The sequence below is a fragment of the Manis javanica genome, chromosome 11 (genome assembly GCF_040802235.1).
Source record: "Manis javanica isolate MJ-LG chromosome 11, MJ_LKY, whole genome shotgun sequence".
In the NCBI taxonomy this organism is placed as follows: Eukaryota; Metazoa; Chordata; class Mammalia; order Pholidota; family Manidae; genus Manis; species Manis javanica.
The window spans coordinates 51967781-51987354 of NC_133166.1; the positions used below are offsets into that span (position 1 = coordinate 51967781).

The following is a 19574-nucleotide window of genomic DNA, read 5'->3' on the forward strand; positions in this document are numbered from 1 at the left end:
CGTGGCTCGGCGGCCGCAGCCTCCCCCCGCCGCGCGGTGGCCAATGGGCGCGTGAGCGGGGCAGCCGGCGCTTCCCTGCCTGCGGCCGGGGCGCGCCCCTCCGCTCGGGCGCGGGGCGGGCGCTGGCCGAGGGGCTGGCCCGTCCCCTCCCCCGGCCAGCCTCAGCCCCAGCCCGGCCGGCGCGGCGCCCCCATTCCCGAGTCGCCGCTCGGCTCGCTCGCTCGGTGCCTGCCTGCGGGCCGCTCCCTTCTCCCGACGATGGCGCGTGGCGGCCGCGGCCGCCGCCTGGGGCTCGCCCTGGGGCTGCTGCTGGCGCTGGCGCTGGCGCCCCGGGCGCTGCGGGCCAAGCCCACGGTGCGCAAGGAGCGCGTGGTGCGACCCGACTCGGAGCTGGGCGAGCGGCCGCCCGAGGACAACCAGAGCTTCCAGTACGACCACGAGGCCTTCCTGGGCAAGGAGGACTCCAAGACCTTCGACCAGCTCACCTCGGAGGAGAGCAAGGAGAGGCTGGGGTGAGGCCGCGGCCCCGGCCGCGCTCGGGGGCGTCGAAGGTGCCCGCGGGGCCACCGGGGCTGGAGCCCCGCAGGGTGCGAGTCGCAAAGCGAAAGCGAAATCGTGCGTGCGGATCCGGGGGCGGGGCAGCCAGGTGCCCGAGGGCACCGGGACCCTGGCGTGGAGATCGCCGCCGCGCCCGGTCTGGCGTGGCTCCCTCGGAGAGGCCGGAACGTGGCAGCGGCCTCGGGAGCCCGGACGGCGAGGCCTGCCCCCTCCCCGTGGTTGCATCAGAAGGCTGGGGGGGGTGGGTGTATAAAAGAAGTCTGTCCTCTAAAGACATGAGTTCTTCCCCACCCTCGCAGTTTCTCTCTTCTCCCCCCATTCCCTGAGAGGAGCGTTTGACACACTGCTAAGAAGGTCTGAAGGATGAACAAAAATGGATAAAAGATGAAGGGGTCAGATAAAGGAGAGGCTTGATTCCTGGTCTGTTCCCTGCCCCGAGGCAGGCCTGTTCTTTCCTTCTACCTAAACGCTCCACAAATTTTAAGTAAGGATATAAAAATCCTGTTGTTAAGAAGGGAGGGGCATTGGGGAGGTAAAGGGGATGGGAATGGAAACTGGTCCCCAAGTTTCTTTTTGCAGCATTTGTCTGCAGAGGCACCCAGTCCTATGGCAAAAGACAAAAAGCAGGCTGGTCTGTAGGCGGATTGTGAATTTCACCGTGGAAGGCGGTTGAGTCAGGAACCAAACCTGGGAAACAAAACTTTGGTATCTCAGTGCACCCTCTTCACGTCCCCTGGGGAGACATTTGGCATTGTGCAAAGGTATCTGGAAACCCTTCCACAGAGCAATCAGCAGCCAGCCTGGTCCCAGGTGGAGGCTGGGCTGGGAAGGGTCCCATTAACCCTGCCAACTGGGCACCAGGCCTCCCTGAACCTGGTTCCTGGAGGTGGAGGATCTTCATGTCCTTCTACATAAAAAAACACAGCCATCCCTGTGCTGGTGGGGGCTACCAAAGGCCAATGTGGTTGGTTAGAATATGAGGTTAAATTATACCTATTGTGTAGGTGTACCATCTGCCTGCTTTGATAAAAAGATCTTTGAACTTCAAAGTCACCTCCAAACAATCACTTTTTATTTTTCAGAGAAGTACTTTCTCTTCTTGTTTGAGATTTAACAATGGGGCCATTGATAAATTCATTCTATTGTATTGCTTTGAGGCACTTGCAGACTGATTTATTCTGGGGCCCTGAGTGTCTGGCAGTAGTTTAGAGCACTGTCATGGGGAAGAAAGAGGAGGAGAGTTTAGGGTTTACAGTCCTACAGATTCCAGTTTAATGCCTTCATCATGACCAGTAAGCCTTAGTAGTGAGAGCAAGTGCTAATGGAGTTGGTCTGCATTTGATCCTTGTATGGACACCTTCACTTTATTCATTTATTTATGTAACCAACATTTGAACACCTACTGCAGGCCAGGCACCTTGATAGGTACCTGGCAGATATGAAGATAAAACCTTACGGTCTTAGTCCTCAAGTACTTATAATCAGATGTGGGGGGTGAGACACAAGCAGACACTGATGCATGATTGCTCTAATGCTCACATGTAAAAACTACAGGGACCACCTCCAGGGGAAGGAGCCCCTCAGGCCTCAGGCTGGAGGGAGGGACTTCGGAGTTTGGTATCATCAACCTGATCAGAGCTTGTGGGGTAACTCAGAGGTTGCCAGGTATACAGGCAAGGGTAGGCATTCCTGCAGGGAAAACAGCCTGCTTATCAAGGCTTTGAAACCTGTTCTGGGGTTTGAGGGGTATTGGGACAGTAAAGGAACAGGACAGAATAAATGGGAGGTGGAAGTGGAGGGGAACCCAGGGCAGAGCAGGAAGGACCTCTGAGAGGTGGAGATTAGATGTTATCCTGTACATGGTCAAAATGTCTTCATCCCAAAAACTCTTTAGAAAAAAGTCAGACTGGCAGTAGGGCAGAGAACATTAACTGAGGCACAGATGGGGAGACCAGAGAAAGGGCTAGTGACCATGAGGGCGTGAACCAGGCACAAGCCGGTCCAGACAGCAAGAGAGGGAGAACACAGACACCTGTGGGAGGTCGATCTGGCAGTGCTTGCTCTTAACTCAAAGTGGGAGTGGGGGAAGGAGGGAGGAATCAAGGGTGACATCTGGGTCTCTGGCCTGAGCCACCAGATGGATGGTGAATACACTGCTTGCCTGTCTGGGCTAGCAGCAGGTAGGGTTGGAAATACCGGGTGCAGTATGGGACCAGGCAAAGCATGAAAAGCCACATCTGTGTCCACAGCTCCTGGTGCAACAGTTCCTCCAAGTCTGAGCTGCTGAGGGAGGAGCATGGCAGGATCCAGACACCTTTATCACCACTACCTGACCATAGCTTAGGGAAACACCTGTGGAGACACCTAGGCCAGAGGGCTACAAAGTGGAGACCCATAGGCTGCACACAGTGACAAACAGCCACACCATCTTAGAAAAAATATGAATTACTTGCCAGCATTTAAAATCTGAGTGTTTTCATGCACACATCCCACTTTCTGGTTTTTCTTGACACCATGGACTTTTTTTCCCATGTGGCAGTCATTGTCTGGAGCAAAGCTGGGCAGCCTTGTGGGAGGCCAGTAGGGGTCTCCAGGTTGCCTTAAGCTCTACCTGGAGGCTCTGCTCTTGTCTGTAACCTGCTGGGTGTTTGCTGAGTTCTCCATCCTGTGCTTAGTGAGGCAAGGCACACTTTCTCTCCTTTATTCTTCACAATATTCCTGGCAAGCTAGGCATTCCAATTTATAGTTAGGTAACTGAGACTCAGAGAAGCTGTGAGTTCCTGGAAGAGGGTTTCCCTCTTTTAGTCTTGAGACCTGTTAAAATTGTAAATGAAGGGGCATGTTAAAGCTGATAGCAATGTTTACCCTTGACTGAGGAAGAGGAGCTTGGGCTACCCAGGTTCAGGTAGGAGATGGAGACTTAAATAATAATGAATTCATTTCCCGTGTCTCCTTAATCAAAGAATAACCATCAAGCAGAACTTATATTCACAGTGAGAAAGTGTACCCACTGCATTGACAGAATTCTAGCCAAAGCAAAGAAACAAATCCTTAGCAGCCTGTATGACCTCATCCCAGGTAAAGGGACTCCTTGGGTAAAACTTTTTTAAACATTGGATATAGCTTGTAGGTGCCCTTGAATTTCCCTACACAGGGTGTCCCCAGGTGGCCCCACTCTGTGGCCTCAAGAAAGACACAGGTGAGTTCCCGACCTGATGCTTGCTCTGGTCTTGGATCTGGGGTGCATCAGTGGAGTCAAGTGGGAAATCACTGGAACCTGGGCCAGCTGTGGAACAGGAGACACTAGTGGACACAGAAGTCTTCACCAGAGAGCAGGCGTTTAGGCTCCTGAGCTGCACAGCTGGTCAAGTTTCTTGAACAGGTTCCCTAATGTCAAGGCTCTTTCATCCCTAACATTTTATTCTTTGTCCAACAAGATCTGGTTTCTTCCTGCTTTAAGTTTCAAGCCTTTAAGTCGAAAGTGGTGACATTTAGAACACAAAGAATTCACTTATGTTTTGGTTTATGTAGAATTTTCCATTTCTTTTGCATTGGACCTAGAGCCAGAAGACTTAAGTTCTTACCCGAGATGTTCTAAGTACTAGCTGTGTGATCTTGGAAAAGTCATCCAATTTCTCTTGGCCTGGATTGCCATTACTCTAAAATGAAGGAGTTGGACAACATCAGGAAAGGTTGCAGAGTTTCATTGTACAAATCACGTCAAATCAATCAGTAGTGTTTGACCACAGAGCACTTGTGTTGAATGTGCTGGGGTTTATCATGTAGGTTTATCAGGGCATGATCCATGTATCTGCCATTGGCACTGGGGGTGGGTGGGGGTGGTAAGGCATACATCCTTGGAAAAAGGGAACTTTGAGATCCTTTCTAATACCATTGGATCACTGATTTTATTTAAACTGTTTATGCATTTTAGATTGTGCAGGTATTTTATCTTTTTCTGGATCAGGATCACACAAGCCTTGATACTAGCCTTGTGGGTTGTTCTTTGTTTTGTTTTGTTTTGTTTTGTTTACTACAGGAAGATTGTCGATCGCATCGACAGTGATGGGGACAGCTTTGTCACCACTGAGGAGCTGAAAACCTGGATCAAACGTGTACAGAAAAGATACATCTATGATAATGTTGCTAAAGTCTGGAAGGATTATGATCGGGACAAAGATGATAAAATTTCCTGGGAAGAATACAAACAAGCTACCTACGGTTATTACCTAGGTAAGAGGTGCTGCAGGGGCCGTTGCATGGCTGGGGCCCGCATAACATGCTCCCTCATCATACCTATGTTCTCAGGGAGATGTTACCAGCTACTAAGTAGAACCTGCTTGTGTAGTGTCTTCCTCTGCTTGTTAAGAATGTACTGAGTTGCTTACTCTGAGTGAAGCTGTAGGTGGTGAGTGTGAGGTGGGGTTCAGGGTCTGATAAAAAATTACTTAGGTTGCTGCCCAGCCAGAGTTTACAATCTCAGAGGCACACACAGAGAAAAAAGCAGAAAGGCCGTGTGTTTGTAGGACAGTTTCAAAGTGCTACTGAGTTGCAGATAGCAAGGATGGGGTGGACTGGGGGGCCAACGCAGGCTTCTTTCTTCGTGCTGAAGGGTGGTTTGGGAGCTGGGCCTTGAGAAATGGGTATCTATTGAGAGAAATGAAGACAAGTGGGGAAGGTGAGTCAGCTGGAAGGGCAAAGGTACGGCAGTGCATTTAGCAATAGGCAAGGTTTGGACATAAGACCTGCATGTTTGGGGGAATAATGAAGGGGTGGTGTATGCAGACCCACATGTGTGGTAGAAACAGCAAGGAGACCAATCTGAGGAGAACTAAGGAGCACACACGGCCAGATTCAGGGAGATCTTGAAAGCTAAGCAAAAACATTTAAACAAAATGTCACAGGCCCTCAGGAACCTCTGCAGGTTCTGGATCAATGATATGAAAGCAGGCTTCTGCAAAGGTGAGTATGGTATTCATATGGTCTATAGTCTGTGCTTTAGCCACTTGCTATAATGCCCTATGAGGGCCTGGATTTGGGGGGGAATAAAGGAACAGATGCTAAAGGTATTCTGAAATAAAATGTTTCAAAGAACTTGATAAGTCAGGACCTTTTGTCCCATGTGTAGCACTTGGGCACGAATGCGAGTGACCTGGGGTAACGCCTTTCTTAGCAGCGCAGTGTAATGTTCTTGCGCAACCCTGCAGGAAATCCCACAGAGTTCCATGATACGTCAGATCACCACACCTTTAAAAAGATGCTGCCACGTGACGAGAGAAGGTTCAAGGCTGCCGATCTTGACAGTGACCAGACAGCCACTCGGGAGGAGTTCACTGCCTTTCTGCACCCTGAGGAGTTTGAGCATATGAAAGAAATTGTGGTTTTGGTAAGATAAAGAGCCAGGACAGGGGGAAGACAAGGGTGAAAGCTGTGCCAGCGTCTTGTCCCTCCATCCCAAGAGAGAAAATTCTTCAACCTGATGAGAACTGGGGAAGGACTGGGAAGGGGAAATAAACTGAAATCTCTGTTTACCCAGTAGATCAGCCAGGGCAGGCTGGCTGCTGTAACAGAGAGCCCCAACCTGTCTGACACATCAGGGCTTATTTTTCGCTTTTATCAAGTCCAGTGCAGATGGTCCCAGTCAGGTGGATCTTCGGGGTGGTTCCCCAAGTGCTACCAGATAGCCAGGCTACGTCTACCTTGTACTCTACCATCTTGTCATCCTGACAGCCAGCAGGTAGAGAGAGGGAGAGAGGGAATGAGAAGAAGGCACAGCCTACCTTTACTACCAGGAAAGGAACCATCCTTCCTTTTACGTGCCACTGGCCCCTCCTTGCCATGGTGAGGCAGGAAGTACAGTTTAGATGTGTGCCCAGAAAGAGTAAATGGGTTTAGTGAGCAGTGACGTAGTTTCTGTCCCATTTTTCAGCTGTGAAGGAAGTAGAAAAAGATTCTGGAATGGCATGCATAGGATTGTTGACCATAAGGAAGCTTAGTAAGACCAGGGCTGGAAGGACACTCCTCTAAGGAATATTTTCAGGGGGTAAAAGGATTAGACCCTAGTCTTTGAGGGCGGCTGAGCTTGTAAGGCCTCTAGGTGTAGTTGCTTTCCATAGTGTCTTGTAGAGTCCCAAATGTCTTTATTTTCCACGGTAATAAAATACATTCCATCACTCATTTCCTGGGCAGATACATCCTGAGCCAGTTCCAGCAGCTTTGAGAGTGGGAAGCAAGTGGCCAAAGCTTTTGTTTATGATCAGCTTTGGACTATTTGAGTTACCAAGTAGGTGGATGGGTCCACTTTTGCCTCATGCTTTATCTTCATATTTTTCTAAAACCAACTCAGTGTTCATGGCCCATTTAGCACTGGAATCTGTTTTTGAGATTGTCCAGCAGTTCTTAAGCTGGACTCCTCCCAGGTACCCCCGGGGATGTTGGATGGGTGGTGAAGATGGCTGGCTTCACAGAGCTTCCTGATATAATCAGAGCACCTCTGGGCTTATAGGTACATTTTCATTCTAAGAGTGTTCTGCTCTTAAAATTGTGGGGTGGGAGAGATAGGATAGAAGCCACTGCTTATTTTTTATAGGTAAGAAACTAACACCCAGGGAGGTAAGGAGATGAACCAGAAGTCCCTGAGCATTCTGCCATACAAGCCAGACCGAAAGGAGGACAATAGAAAGAATTCCCAGATTTGCTTAGAGCACCTGGCCATCTTGCATTCCCTTTTCCTGTTTTCTTCCCAGGAAACTCTGGAGGACATTGACAAGAACGGGGACGGGTTTGTGGATCAGGATGAGTACATTGGTGAGTGTGGCCTGGAGTCTTGCTCAGCTGTCCCAGCTGGGCAGCATGCCTCCACCCCTGTGTCTCGCTGCTTTCTCCAGAGGTCTCCTCTAGCAACAGCTGCAAGCCTATAGGTGCCACTCCTTTGCCCTCCAAGTAGAGGGGCTTGTCACACTAGCCCTAGCAGTGCAATGTCAGGGAGGCATTATTAGTCCTCAGGCCGTGGAGAGGAGACCAGAAGGCAGGCCCTCCTCTAGGCTCTGGGAGGTGTGTCCCTCACTACACCGGCTAGTTTTACCTGTGCAAAAGGGGACTGGAGATCCCTAGGTGGACAGTGAGGTGGGAGCATACAGTCTGACCACACCTTTAGTAAGTGGGGCCTAGAAGCTCTGTGTAGATGCAGCTGTGTTCAGTGGAACTGTTCACACATGCCCAAGATCTCTGAAGAAGGCATTCATTCTTAGGTAACTCCTCTTACAAAGTGCACAGTTGCCCCGTAATTAGCCATTTTGTGCTTCTAGTTTTTGATCCTTTCATTGGGAGCACTGTACCTAGCAGTTTGTTCTGATGGGCTCTACTTAAAGCAACATCGTAAGTACATTTACTGGTATCTGAGCCCTGGTTGAATGAAGCTCCAGTTAATGCACCTGGGTCAGAAGCCACCCTGCTGGTAAGAGCCCTTCCCTGCAGCCCCATAGCCCTCCAGGCATGCACCAGGGAAGACTGCCACTCCATCCTCACTGGCTGCTCCTTCGGTGCTTTGGCGTGTGGTCCAGCTGCAGGCTGCCTTCTCACAACAGCTCTTCTTCTCCAAGTCTCAATAAAGTAAAAGCTGGACAATCATTTGAGGGATGGGATATGTTTCGTTTTTGTACACATATTTAATAAAGGCAGTTAATTACTTTTCAAAGTAAAACTAGCGCCCAGTTTGCCATCATTCTGTGGTCTGTGGTTGTATTCTCTGCCACGCTGTATATAAGAACAAGTGCCTTCAGTAATTAAGAGCAAAGCTTCTTCGGATCATTCAAAATTATATTTGTTCTGAAGAACTGAGCGCTGTTCTGTGCCTGTGGTAACAGACAGGTAGCTCTTAACACAGTAATTAAAGTGATCTTAGTGGCACTACCTTTGTAGAATAACAGATGCTGACAGCCCCCTTGTCAGTGTAAGCCGCAGAGCCTTCCTTTTGCCTCGTGCATGTGCAAGGGAAGGTTCAAAGCTGTGGACGTCTCACCCTGACAGTGGTGATGAAATCAGAATGACAGAAGAGGCTGATGGATTAAAACAAGCAATGTAGCACTTTTGATTAAAAGTGTGTGCTCTTCCTGGCTCGCTGGAACTCTGCACTGAAATGGTACAAGGTCAGGCAAAATTCTGAGTGGCTTTGCCTAAAAGAAACATGCCATCTTTATACTGGACAAAGGGAGGTGGGGGCATTGTGCTTGAAAATAGGATGCTGAGCATCTCGCAGTCAGAGAGGCCCCAATGTATGAGCTTGTCCATCAAGTGACTTCATTTAGGGGGAGCTTTGTCTTTTAGGCAGGAATGATGGAAAACTGTTGGTGATGTGGTGTAGAGGGAAGAGCACTGGAATTAGGAGTCCTGGCTTCTCCACTTCCTAGCTGTGTAATCACTACCAGCCTCAGCTTCCTTGTCTGTAAAATGAGAATACACAGCAGCCATGCTTGCAGGACTGCATGAAGTGTGTTAGCATGTGAAGCATGTTAGCATGTGACAGTCCTTTCTCAAAAACATGTGCAAATATCAGGTGTGGGTTTACTTTGTGGACAAACCAAGGGTCTTGCCTCTCGTTTTGTTTCTTTCACTGCCTGCTCTACCACCTGACATCCCCAAGATGTGTTTGGGAATCTCTCTTTTCACAGGGTATCTCCCTTTTCCAAGAGGATCTAGTGACTTAGCAAACTATGCATAAACTTTGCCTACTTCTTCCTTTCCCTGCCATTTTACAAAATAAGGATAATAACCTAGCTTACAGAATTTTCATAAGGATGGAATAAAAAGATACATGTGAAGCCCTTTGGAAGTGGTATAAACAATGTGGGAATGAGCACTGTGGTTAAGACCATGGGATGGAAGCCGAGTGCCCATGTTCCTATGTAGCCGCAAGTTCATACTAGCTTTGGACTTGGGTTAAGGCTGTGCCTCAGTGTTTTCATCTATAAAGCGTGAAGAATAACAATACGTACTTCATAGGATTGTTACAAAAACCAAATGAAAAAAAATGTGTTTAAGTACTTTCTATAGTATCTGGACAATAGAAAGTGGTGGTGGTCATTCTACTTACTGGTTTCCACCTATATAGTGGCATTTTGGGTTGTAGAGGGCTTTCACAGAAAGTGCCCCATTTGATTTTCCTAATAAGCTTGTCATTTGTAAATGATCACCTCCATTTTATAGACAAGGTAACTTAAGGCTCTGTCACTGCATTAAGTAAATTAATCCCAATCACTGAACTAAGATTCATCAGGAGCCAGGATTTGTCTTCTGGCTCCTATGCTCAGTTCTTTCTCATCCACCAAGCAGCCTTCAGAGCAGGGAAACCAGTGCCCCACTGTCCTCGGGAGATGGCCACCACATGCCTCAGTCAGGTCTCCTGATTGGTGATCGCCTTCCACAGACTCAAGAGGTTAGGTTTTCTTTGACTTGGGTTGCCACTTGTCTTAGTAACCAAGAACAGCCTTAACCTTCCCTCCTAGCGGATATGTTTTCCCACGAGGAGAGTGGCCCTGAGCCAGACTGGGTTTTGTCAGAGCGGGAGCAGTTTAATGAATTCCGGGATCTGAACAAGGACGGGAAGTTAGACAAAGATGAGATTCGCCACTGGATCCTCCCTCAAGATTATGACCATGCACAGGCCGAGGCCAGGCACCTGGTGTATGAGTCGGACAAAAACAAGGTATTTCACATTCTTCTGGAGTCGTTCCTTTAAGGGCAACAGTTTACATAAGATTGATTCTGCTTGCTTCTTCCGTGACAGCATTGGGTGCTGCCTGTCCTTACCGACTTCTTGTTCTTGACCTACACTAGAGACTTGTAAACTTAAGCCAAAACCATGATAACCCACTGTGGGCTCTTTAGGCCCACACATTCCTGGATCTTCTGCTATGGACCACACGTTAACTTTCACTCCATGACCTAGGACCACGGCAAAAGTAACTGCTGTGCACAGAGCATGGATTTAAGAGATATACCCTGCATTGCCCTAGGACAAGTTTGTTCATTCATTCGACAGCAGACATTTATCAAACATCGGTGATATGCCAGGCACAAGGAAGGCCATCCCATTAAAACCCAGACATCCTCAGGCCAGCTCACACTTCTAGCTCTGATGTCCAGTACTTCAATACCTATTGATAAATATCAAAATTAATGAATAAATAAGATTTAGGAAGAAGTTCTGCCTCCTTCCACTTTGATCATTGTTCTAAGTTCTCAGGAACATTTTGGAGTCAGGCCATAAAAGGGAAGTAGAATTCTTCGGGTCCTGTTTTGAGAATGCTGGCACTGCTTGTAGATATAACTGGATTCCAGCTTCTGAATTCCTCAGGGACTTACCTGATATAGTTTAGGATATATTTTAGCACAGCTTTTATAGCAAGAGGCTGTTCCAATTTGGGATTTTGCAGGGCAGAGATGGTAGATGAAGGAGGTACCTGGCAGCTTTTTAATCATTAAGTGTAATAATTTAAATGTTACAAATCAATTAAATAACATGAGCTTCATGTTGAACTGTTACTCAGAGTCAACAGAGCTTCTGTGACAGAGCTCTTTCCTCTCTCCCACAGGATGAAAAGCTAACTAAAGAGGAGATATTGGAGAACTGGAACATGTTTGTTGGAAGCCAAGCTACCAATTATGGGGAAGATCTCACAAAAAATCATGATGAACTTTGATATACAAACACCATAACAGGGCAGACTGTCATAGGCTTTCCTTATTGTCTTGGATGGTTGCTACAGATGTCTCATTTACAGCAGTCATGTCCCTGAAACAGCAAGTTTATAACATCAGATTGTAACTAAAACTGTTTTTCACTCAGTATTTCCTGGAAAATAGTCATTGTTCTTCTTTCAGTAATCTCCACACTAAAACCTTTGTAAATTATAATGCTTTATGGGGGGGATACATTGCTAAAACATTTTAGATTTTTCCATTAAATGGAAACTAAAGGGGAATAAAATTAGAAAAAGCCCTATATTCAGAAGTTGGGTGAACTTGGGGACACAGGCAGAACATGGAGTAACTGCTATGTATTTTAACTGAGAATATTTTACATTTGCCACTGTTGAATAGTTAGTGAGGAAAAGTTCTGATTAAGCTACAGTGGTATCATTCTATGTAGGCTTATTCAGAGCAAGTCTAATATTGCATATTTTTCCTTCTTGACTTTGTATTCTGAGCTGTCACTGTAAATGGTATAAAAAAAACCTCTGTGCATTTTTCTATATGGACCTGCTAATGTGCACAACAAATCCCCATCTTTGTTTTTTTTTGTTTGTACAATAAGAAGAAATTAAGAAAGATAATGTGAAAAAGAAAGGGATTTTTGAGGTAGAGAAAAGATGGATGTCAGGCATTTAAAGAACTATAGGAAAATAATAAATTTTATACTTGAGAAATTATTCTTGACATGTAAATGAGGTAGGTCTGACCTTTGAAAAAGTGAATAGAATCACAGTCCATTTCCTCAGTGATCATCAATAGGAACGAAGAGTGGGATCCTAGGGAAGCCCATCCAGTGGAGTTCTGGGACCTTCCATGACCTTGGGCTTACATCATGGAGTTAAGACAAGGTGATTTCCAAGCCATTGGCTGAACTGGCTGGAACAACTTTTACAGACTGAAATTCCACCTTCTAAGTACAAAGTGAATGAAATAAAGGATCACCCTTAGGATTTTCTACTGTGGCCTGTGGTGTCTCACTTCACATGTACTATCTGTGACATTATTATTCATTTAGAATTAAACAGTGGGATGGGATTATGAGATTACAAAGGTTCTGGGCTTTTTTAATCCAATTACAAGAATGTTCAGAATATACTCATATTTACTTGATAAGCATATTCTTCCTTCTCTGTGCTATTTAGGGAATCTGCAGGTCATTACAACTAAGATCTCTCAAAGAGATTTTAAACGGAAGAAAATCCAGACTGCTCACCAAGGCCTGTGAGGCCCTCTGGTATCTGGCCCCTCCCTGCCTCCGGCATCACCTCACCACTCCCCCTTCCCCCTCCCACAGCCAGCCCTGGTGTCTCCCCAGGTCAGACCCTTTGCACTTGCGGCCCCCTCAGATTCAGAACGCCCATCTCCCCAACCTTGGTAACTTGAATAGTGCCTCCCAATGGGACCTTCCAGACTCCATCATTTTAGGGGTTCCAGTTGAACCCTTTATCTCATTTCCCTGTTTTATTTTCTTCTTGGTACCTATTGCCATTTATATTTGCTTTCTTGGGCTGCCATAAAAATTACCACAAAGTGTGGCTTATACAACAGAAGCTCTCACAGTTCTAGAAGAGAGTCTGAAATCAAGGTATTGGCAGGGCCGTGGTCCCTCTGGAAGCTCCTGGGGAGAATCCCTCACTTCGTCCAGTTTCTGGAGGCTCCAGGTGTTTCCTGGCTGTGGCTGTATCATGCCACCTCTGCCTCCACATTATGGCCTTTTCTTCCTCTGTGTCTATTACAAGATATTTGTCTTGGATTTAGGGCCCACCTGGATAATCCAGGATGATCTCATCTCTGCAATGACATCTAAGTAAGGTCACAGTCACAGGTTCCAGGGGTTAGGCGGTAAGACATCTTTCAGGAGGGTACCATTCAACCAACTGCACTACTTGACATCACCTTGTTTACATTGTCCATCTTCCCCAATATAGAATATGAGCTCTATGAGAGCAACAGTTCATGGCCCATTTTATTTACCGCTGTTTTCCAGCAGCTAGAACAGGAGAGCATAGCCTACAGTTAAGTATTCTGTAACTATATGCTGAATGAATGAAAGATGTTACCCTTAATCAAAGAGAATATTCCTCAAGAAAAAGAAAAAGCCTGTAAAAAATAAAATAGCTGATTAAAGATGGTGGTGTGAGAGGACAGACAGAGCCTTCCTCCTAAAACTGGATACAATTAGAAAATACAGTTGGTGCAACTAATCCTGAGAGAGCAACAGGAAAGAGGACGGCGCCAGACTGCATACACCTGGAGAAAAGAGCAGACCTCACGAACGGGGTAACATACCAAAGCTGTGGCCCAGCTGGAACCAAGCCCTTCCCCCACCCCAGCTCACCAGCAGGAGGAAGAGAAACGAAGGAGGGAGGCAGTGGAAGGCCTGGGACTGCTGAATAACTAGCTCTGGAGATCTGCTCTGGGAGCACAAACATACATTTCATGGTGCTTGCATGACACTCGCATCACTACTGGGTTGGAAAGTTAATACAGGCAGAGTTCCTAGAGAGAATTCCAGCCACTTGTGGAAAGCAAGGATCCATATCCGGCTACTCTGGGTGAAAAGCTTATACCTGTGTGCTCGGCCCACTGGTTCATGCAGTGGAGACAGGCACAGCAGCTGGGAAGGAGGGAACAGCTCTTTCCTCCCCGCAGGCACCAATACCGCTCTGCTTTGACCCCCCAACATTGCTTCAGGGGCTGAGCAGCGCCAGACTAGAGCTTCTGGACACTAGAGGGCGCCATATACAAATATGAAACGCCAAAGAAATTTGGTCCAGAGTAAAATTATTAATACAACTCTGGAGAAAGATTTAAATGACATGGACCTTACGACTCTTCCTGAAAGGGAGTTCAAAATAAAAATCATCAACATGCTAATGGAGGTACGGAAAGATGTCCAAGAACTCAGGAATGAATTCAAGTCAGAGATCCAATCGCTGAAGAGCATGATGGAGGGTATTGAAAGCAGGTTGAATACGGTGGAGGAGACAATAAATGAAGTAGAAACTAGAGAAGAGGAATACAGAGAAGCTGAGGCACAGAGAGAAAAAGGATCTCTAAGAATGAAAGAATATTGAGAGAACTGTGTGACCAATCCAAACAGAACAATATTCGTATTATAGGGGTACCAGAAGAAGAAGAGAAAGAGAAAGGGTAGAAAGTGTCTTTGAGGAGGTAGTTGCTGAAAACTTCCCCAATCTGGGGAAGGAGATAGTCTCTGAGGCCATGGCGATCCACAGATCTCCCAACACAAAGGACCCAAGGAAGACAACACCAAGACACATAGTAATTAAAATGGAAAAGATCAAGGACAAGGAAAGACTGTTAAAAGCAGCCAGAGACAGAAATAAGATCACATACAAAGGAAAGCCCATCAGGCTAACATCAGACTTCTCAGCAGAAACCTTACAGGCCAGAAGGGGGTGGCATGATGTATTTAATGCAATGAAGCAGAAGGGCCTGGAACCAAGAATACTTTATCTGGCAAGATTATCATTTAACTTTGAAGGAGGGATTAAACAATTTCCAGATAAGCAAAAGCTGAGAGAATTTACCTCCCACAAACCATCTCTACAGTCTATTTTGGAGGGACTGCTATAGATGGAAGTGTTCCTAAGGTTTAATAGCTGTCACCATAGAAAATAAAACCACAGTTAAGAAAGTAGAACACAAAGGACACCATCAATAGAACAAAAAGGTATCCTACAGTATGGGAGAATATATTCGTAAATGACAGATCCGATAAAGGGTTGACATCCAAAATATATAAAGAGCTCACACACCTCAACAAACAAAAAGCAAATAATCCAATTAAAAAATGGGCAGAGGAGCTGAATAGACAGTTCTCTACAGAAGAAATTCAGATGGCCAACAGATACATGAAAAGATGTTCCACATCGCTTGTCATCAGAGAAATGCAAATTAAAACCACAATGAGATATCATCGCACACCAGTAAGGATGGCCACCATCCAAAAGACAAACAACAACAAATGTTGGCGAGGTTGTGGAGAAAAGGGAATCCTCCTACACTGCTGGTGGGAATGTAAATTAGTTCAACCATTGTGGAAAGCAGTATGGAGGTTCCTCAAAATGCTCAAAATAGAAATACCATTTGACCCAGGAATTCCACTTCTAGGATTTTACCCCAAGAATGCAGCACTCCAGTTTGAAAAAGACAGATGCACCCCTATGTTTATTGTTGCACTATTTACAATAGCCAAGATATGGAAGCAATCTAATTGTCCATCAGTAGATGAATGGATAAAGAAGATGTGGTACATATACACAATGGAATATTACTCAGCCATAAGAGAAAAACAAATCCTACCATTCACAACAACATGGATGGAGCTAGAGCGTATTATGCTCAGTGAAATAAGCCAGGCAGAGAAAGACAAGTACCAAATGATTTCACTCATATGTGGAGTATAAGAACAAAAGAAAACTGAAGGAACAAAACAGCAGCAGAAGCACAGAACCCAAGAATGGACTAATAGTTACCAAAGGGAAAGGGACTGGGGAGGACAGGTGGGAAGGGAGGGATAAGGGTGGGAAAAAAAGAAAGGGGGCATTACGATTAGCATGCATAGTGTGATGGGGGGTCATGGGGAGGGCTGTGCAACACAGAGAAGACAAGTAGTGATTTTACAGCATCTTACTATGTTGATGGACAGTGACTGTGAAGGGGTATGTGGGGGGGACTTGGTGAAGGGGGGAGCCTAGTAAACATAATGTCCTTCATGTAATTGTAGATTAATGATACCAAAATAAAATAATAATAAAAAAAAGAAAGTAGAACAGCTAATTACTAAGCAAATGCAAAATTAAATTAACTGTCCCCAAAGTCAATCAAGGGATAGACAAAGAATACAGAATATGATACCTAATATATAAAGACTGGAGGAGGAGGAAGAAGGAGGAGAAAAAGAAAACCTTTAGATTGTGTTTGTAACAGCATATTAAGTGAGTTAAGTTAGACTCTTAGACAGTAAGGAAATTAACCTTGAACCTTTGGTAACCATGTGTCTAAAGCCTTCAATGGCAATAAGTACATACCTATCAATGATCACCCTAAATGTAAATGGACTCAATGCACCAATCAAAAGACATAGAGTCACTGAATGAATAAAAAGCAAGACCCACCTATATGCTGCCTGCAAGAGACTCACTTTAAACCCAAAGACATACACAGACTAAAAGTGAAGGGATGGAAAAAGATATTTCATGCAACTAACAGAGAAAAAAGCAGGAGTTGCAATACTTGTATCAGACAAAATAGACTTAAAAATACATAAAGTAACAAGAGACAAAGAAGGACATTACATAATGATAAAGGGGTCAATCCAACAAGAAGATATAACCATTATAAATATCTATGCACCCAACATAGGAGCACCCACATATGTGAAACTAACAGAATTAAAAGGGGAAATAGAATGCAGTGCATTCATTCTTGGAGACTTCAACACTCCACTCACTCTGAAGGACAGATCAACCAGACAGAAGATAAGTAAGGAGACAGAGGCACTGAACAACACAATAGAACAGCTGGACCTAACAGACATCTACAGAACTCTACACCCAAAAGAAACAGAATACACATTTTTCTCAAGTACATGAAAAGATGCTCCACATCACTAATCATCAGAGAAATGCAAATCAAAACCACAATGAGATATCACCTCACACCAGTAAGGATGGCCAGCATTGAAAAGACTAAGAACAACAAATGTTGGTGAGGATGTGGAGAAAGGGGAACCCTCCTACACTGCTGGTGGGAATGTAAGCTAGTTCAACCATTGTGGCAAGCAATATGAAGGTTCCTCAAAAAACTGAAAATAGAAATATCATTTGACCCAGGAATCCCACTTCTTGGAAAATACCCAAAGAATACAACTTCTCAGATTCAAAAAGGCATATGCACCCCTATGTTCATCATAGCACTTTTTATAATAACCAAGGTATGGAAGCAACCTAAGTGTCCATCTTTAGATGAATGGATAAAGAAGATGTGGTATGTATATACAATGGAATACTATTCAGCCATAAGAAACAAATCCTACCATTTGCAACAACATGGATGGAGCTGGAGGACATTATGCTCAGTGAAATAAGCCAGGTGGAGAAAGACAAATGCCAAATGATTCCCCTCATTTGTGGAGTATAACAATGAAGTAAAACTGAAGGAACAAAATGGCAGCAGACTCAGACTCCAAGAATAAACTAGTGGTTACCAAAGGGGAAGGGTGTGGGAGGGTGGGTGGGGAGGGAGGGGTATTATGTTTAGTACACGTGGTGTGGGGGATTATGGGGGGAACAGTGTATCACAGAGAAGGGACATAGTGGATCTCTGGCAACTTGCACTAATGGACAGTGACTGCATTGGGGTATGGATGGGGACTTGATAATATGGGTAAATGTAGTAACCACATTGTTTTTTCATGTAAAACCTTCATTAAAGTGTATATCAATCATACCTTAAAGAAAATTTTTTAAAAAATAAAATAAAATAAAATAAAATTGCTAACATTTGCTGAATGAGAAGTTAAATAATTTGCCCAAGATTCCACAAGGGCAGGATGATCTCATGTCAAGATCCTTAATTACAATTGCAACAACAATTTATCTAAGAAAGGTAGGGCCTTAGTCAACTCCAAGTGTTCCTGGCTCCAGAATCTCTGCTGGTTAGCACTAAGTTTCACTGCTTCAAATCTCCACATCGGATATGTGTTCCCTTTATTTTTTTGCTCATCCACAGTGTATGATTGTGTACTCAAGAAAGGAGAATAACACCGCATACCTAGTAATAGGCAAACACCTTTTTTTAAGCAATGAAAACCTGTCTTTTAAAAAATGAACAAATAATATCATGTAACCTAATTATAAGCATAACACTTCTAAAGGTGCTACCACTATTTTTCCCCCAGAAAGGGGATACTGGTTGATTGATTAAGTTAGGCAAAATATTAAACATATTTTGAGCACTAAGTTTTTCCTTTCAAGTCAGTGCACATAAGAAGAGAACCCTTAAAGGACTAGTGCTTCAGGGGCTGAATTTAACACTATTTAAGGAAAGAAAACCTTAGCTAGGGGACATAACTGTTAACATGGTGATTTCTAAAGCCTGAGATTTCTAATAGGGTCTGACTGCTTCAAGGAAAACATATTTTGTTTCTAGGTAACATTTCAAGTCTGATTATGAACAAATGTTACAAAATTGATCTGTAATGGGAAATACTGTAATGTCACAAAACATTATTTATATGCTTAATGTGACTGAAAACATTAATTGCTAGGAGCCAAAATCTGTCCAAACAAAACATGAACACACATTTTGTACCTCTTGTCTCTTGCTGTAGGTTTTCAAAAGAATCTGAGTGTTATAAAAAAATATAGTTAGAAAATCAGCAACACCTGAAGGTTTTCTTCACCTGTTTGGATTATTGTAGATGTTTCTTGTTAGCAAAAGCATGAATCATATCTGTTCAGAAGTGCCCAGCAAACAATGCTACATGGCTACTTGTTAGCAGCTCAAACATCTTGTGGAATGAAGTGGTGAAGGGCCAACTGGGTTTGGGGTCTTTTTTTTTTTTAGTCTTTCTAGGTTATTTTGCCACCTTTCTAATAAAATCTGTCTTCCTCCTAGTACATGCAACTAAGATTTGGCTCTCTGTAGTCTTAAAATGAGTGCTAGAATTTTCTGCTAAAAATGAAGGTAATATTTGCTGCTTTGGCTCAAATGCAAGTATTAAAAATTTTAACAGTGGAAAGATTGTCATTAGTACTTAAATTTATGAGATCAACATGAACTTGGAGCTATTTCCAAAGAAACCATTTGCACTCTCAGTTCTGGTCAGTTCCAGGGTCTGAGACTGGGGAAACATCCCCTAGATGTGATGCACCTGACCATCCATGTGTTCTACATATATCTGTAATTGTCCTCATATGAAATAGAAAACAGTATGCAATTCTCCACTGAGTCACGTGAAAGAAAATGAATGTAAGGATTGGTTACTTTCCTACCTTGGAGGTGTTTGTGTCCTAGGAGCACCTAAGCATTTCTTTTCTCCCACATGAATACCAGTACTACACGAATATGAGCTGTGTACCAAGCACTATGTGTCACACACTCACATTTCTCATACAACCCACAACAACCCTTGGAGGTTGGTACTTGGAAGAAAGAGGATGAACTGGTCTGTCCTGTGGTAACTACCCTACCATCTCAGTGGTCTAAAGCAACAGAGGTTTAATTTTTGCTTT

The 19574-nt window shown here is 44.7% G+C and overlaps 1 protein-coding gene across 1 annotated transcript; it reads left to right on the top strand.

The window, feature by feature from the left end:
- The first annotated feature begins 159 nt into the window (after window positions 1-159).
- On the top strand, window positions 160-12265 carry RCN1 (reticulocalbin 1). The gene is made up of 6 exons (XM_017667701.3): window positions 160-512; window positions 4598-4791; window positions 5766-5944; window positions 7305-7365; window positions 10062-10261; window positions 11151-12265. The coding sequence occupies exons 1-6, from the start codon at window positions 259-261 to the stop codon at window positions 11256-11258; spliced, it is 996 nt and encodes a 331-aa protein (XP_017523190.3). The 5' UTR covers window positions 160-258; the 3' UTR covers window positions 11259-12265.
- Window positions 12266-19574: the final 7309 nt, after the last annotated feature.

Excerpts from the sequence above, each read along its gene's own strand:
- RCN1 (XM_017667701.3), top strand. The coding sequence starts at position 259 with ATGGCGCGTGGCGGCCGCGGCCGCCGCCTGGGGCTCGCCCTGGGGCTG. Across the intron at positions 4,792-5,765 it reads TACCTACGGTTATTACCTAG|GAAATCCCACAGAGTTCCAT; the intron begins GTAAGAGGTGCT and ends GCAACCCTGCAG. Across the intron at positions 5,945-7,304 it reads TGAAAGAAATTGTGGTTTTG|GAAACTCTGGAGGACATTGA; the intron begins GTAAGATAAAGA and ends TTTTCTTCCCAG.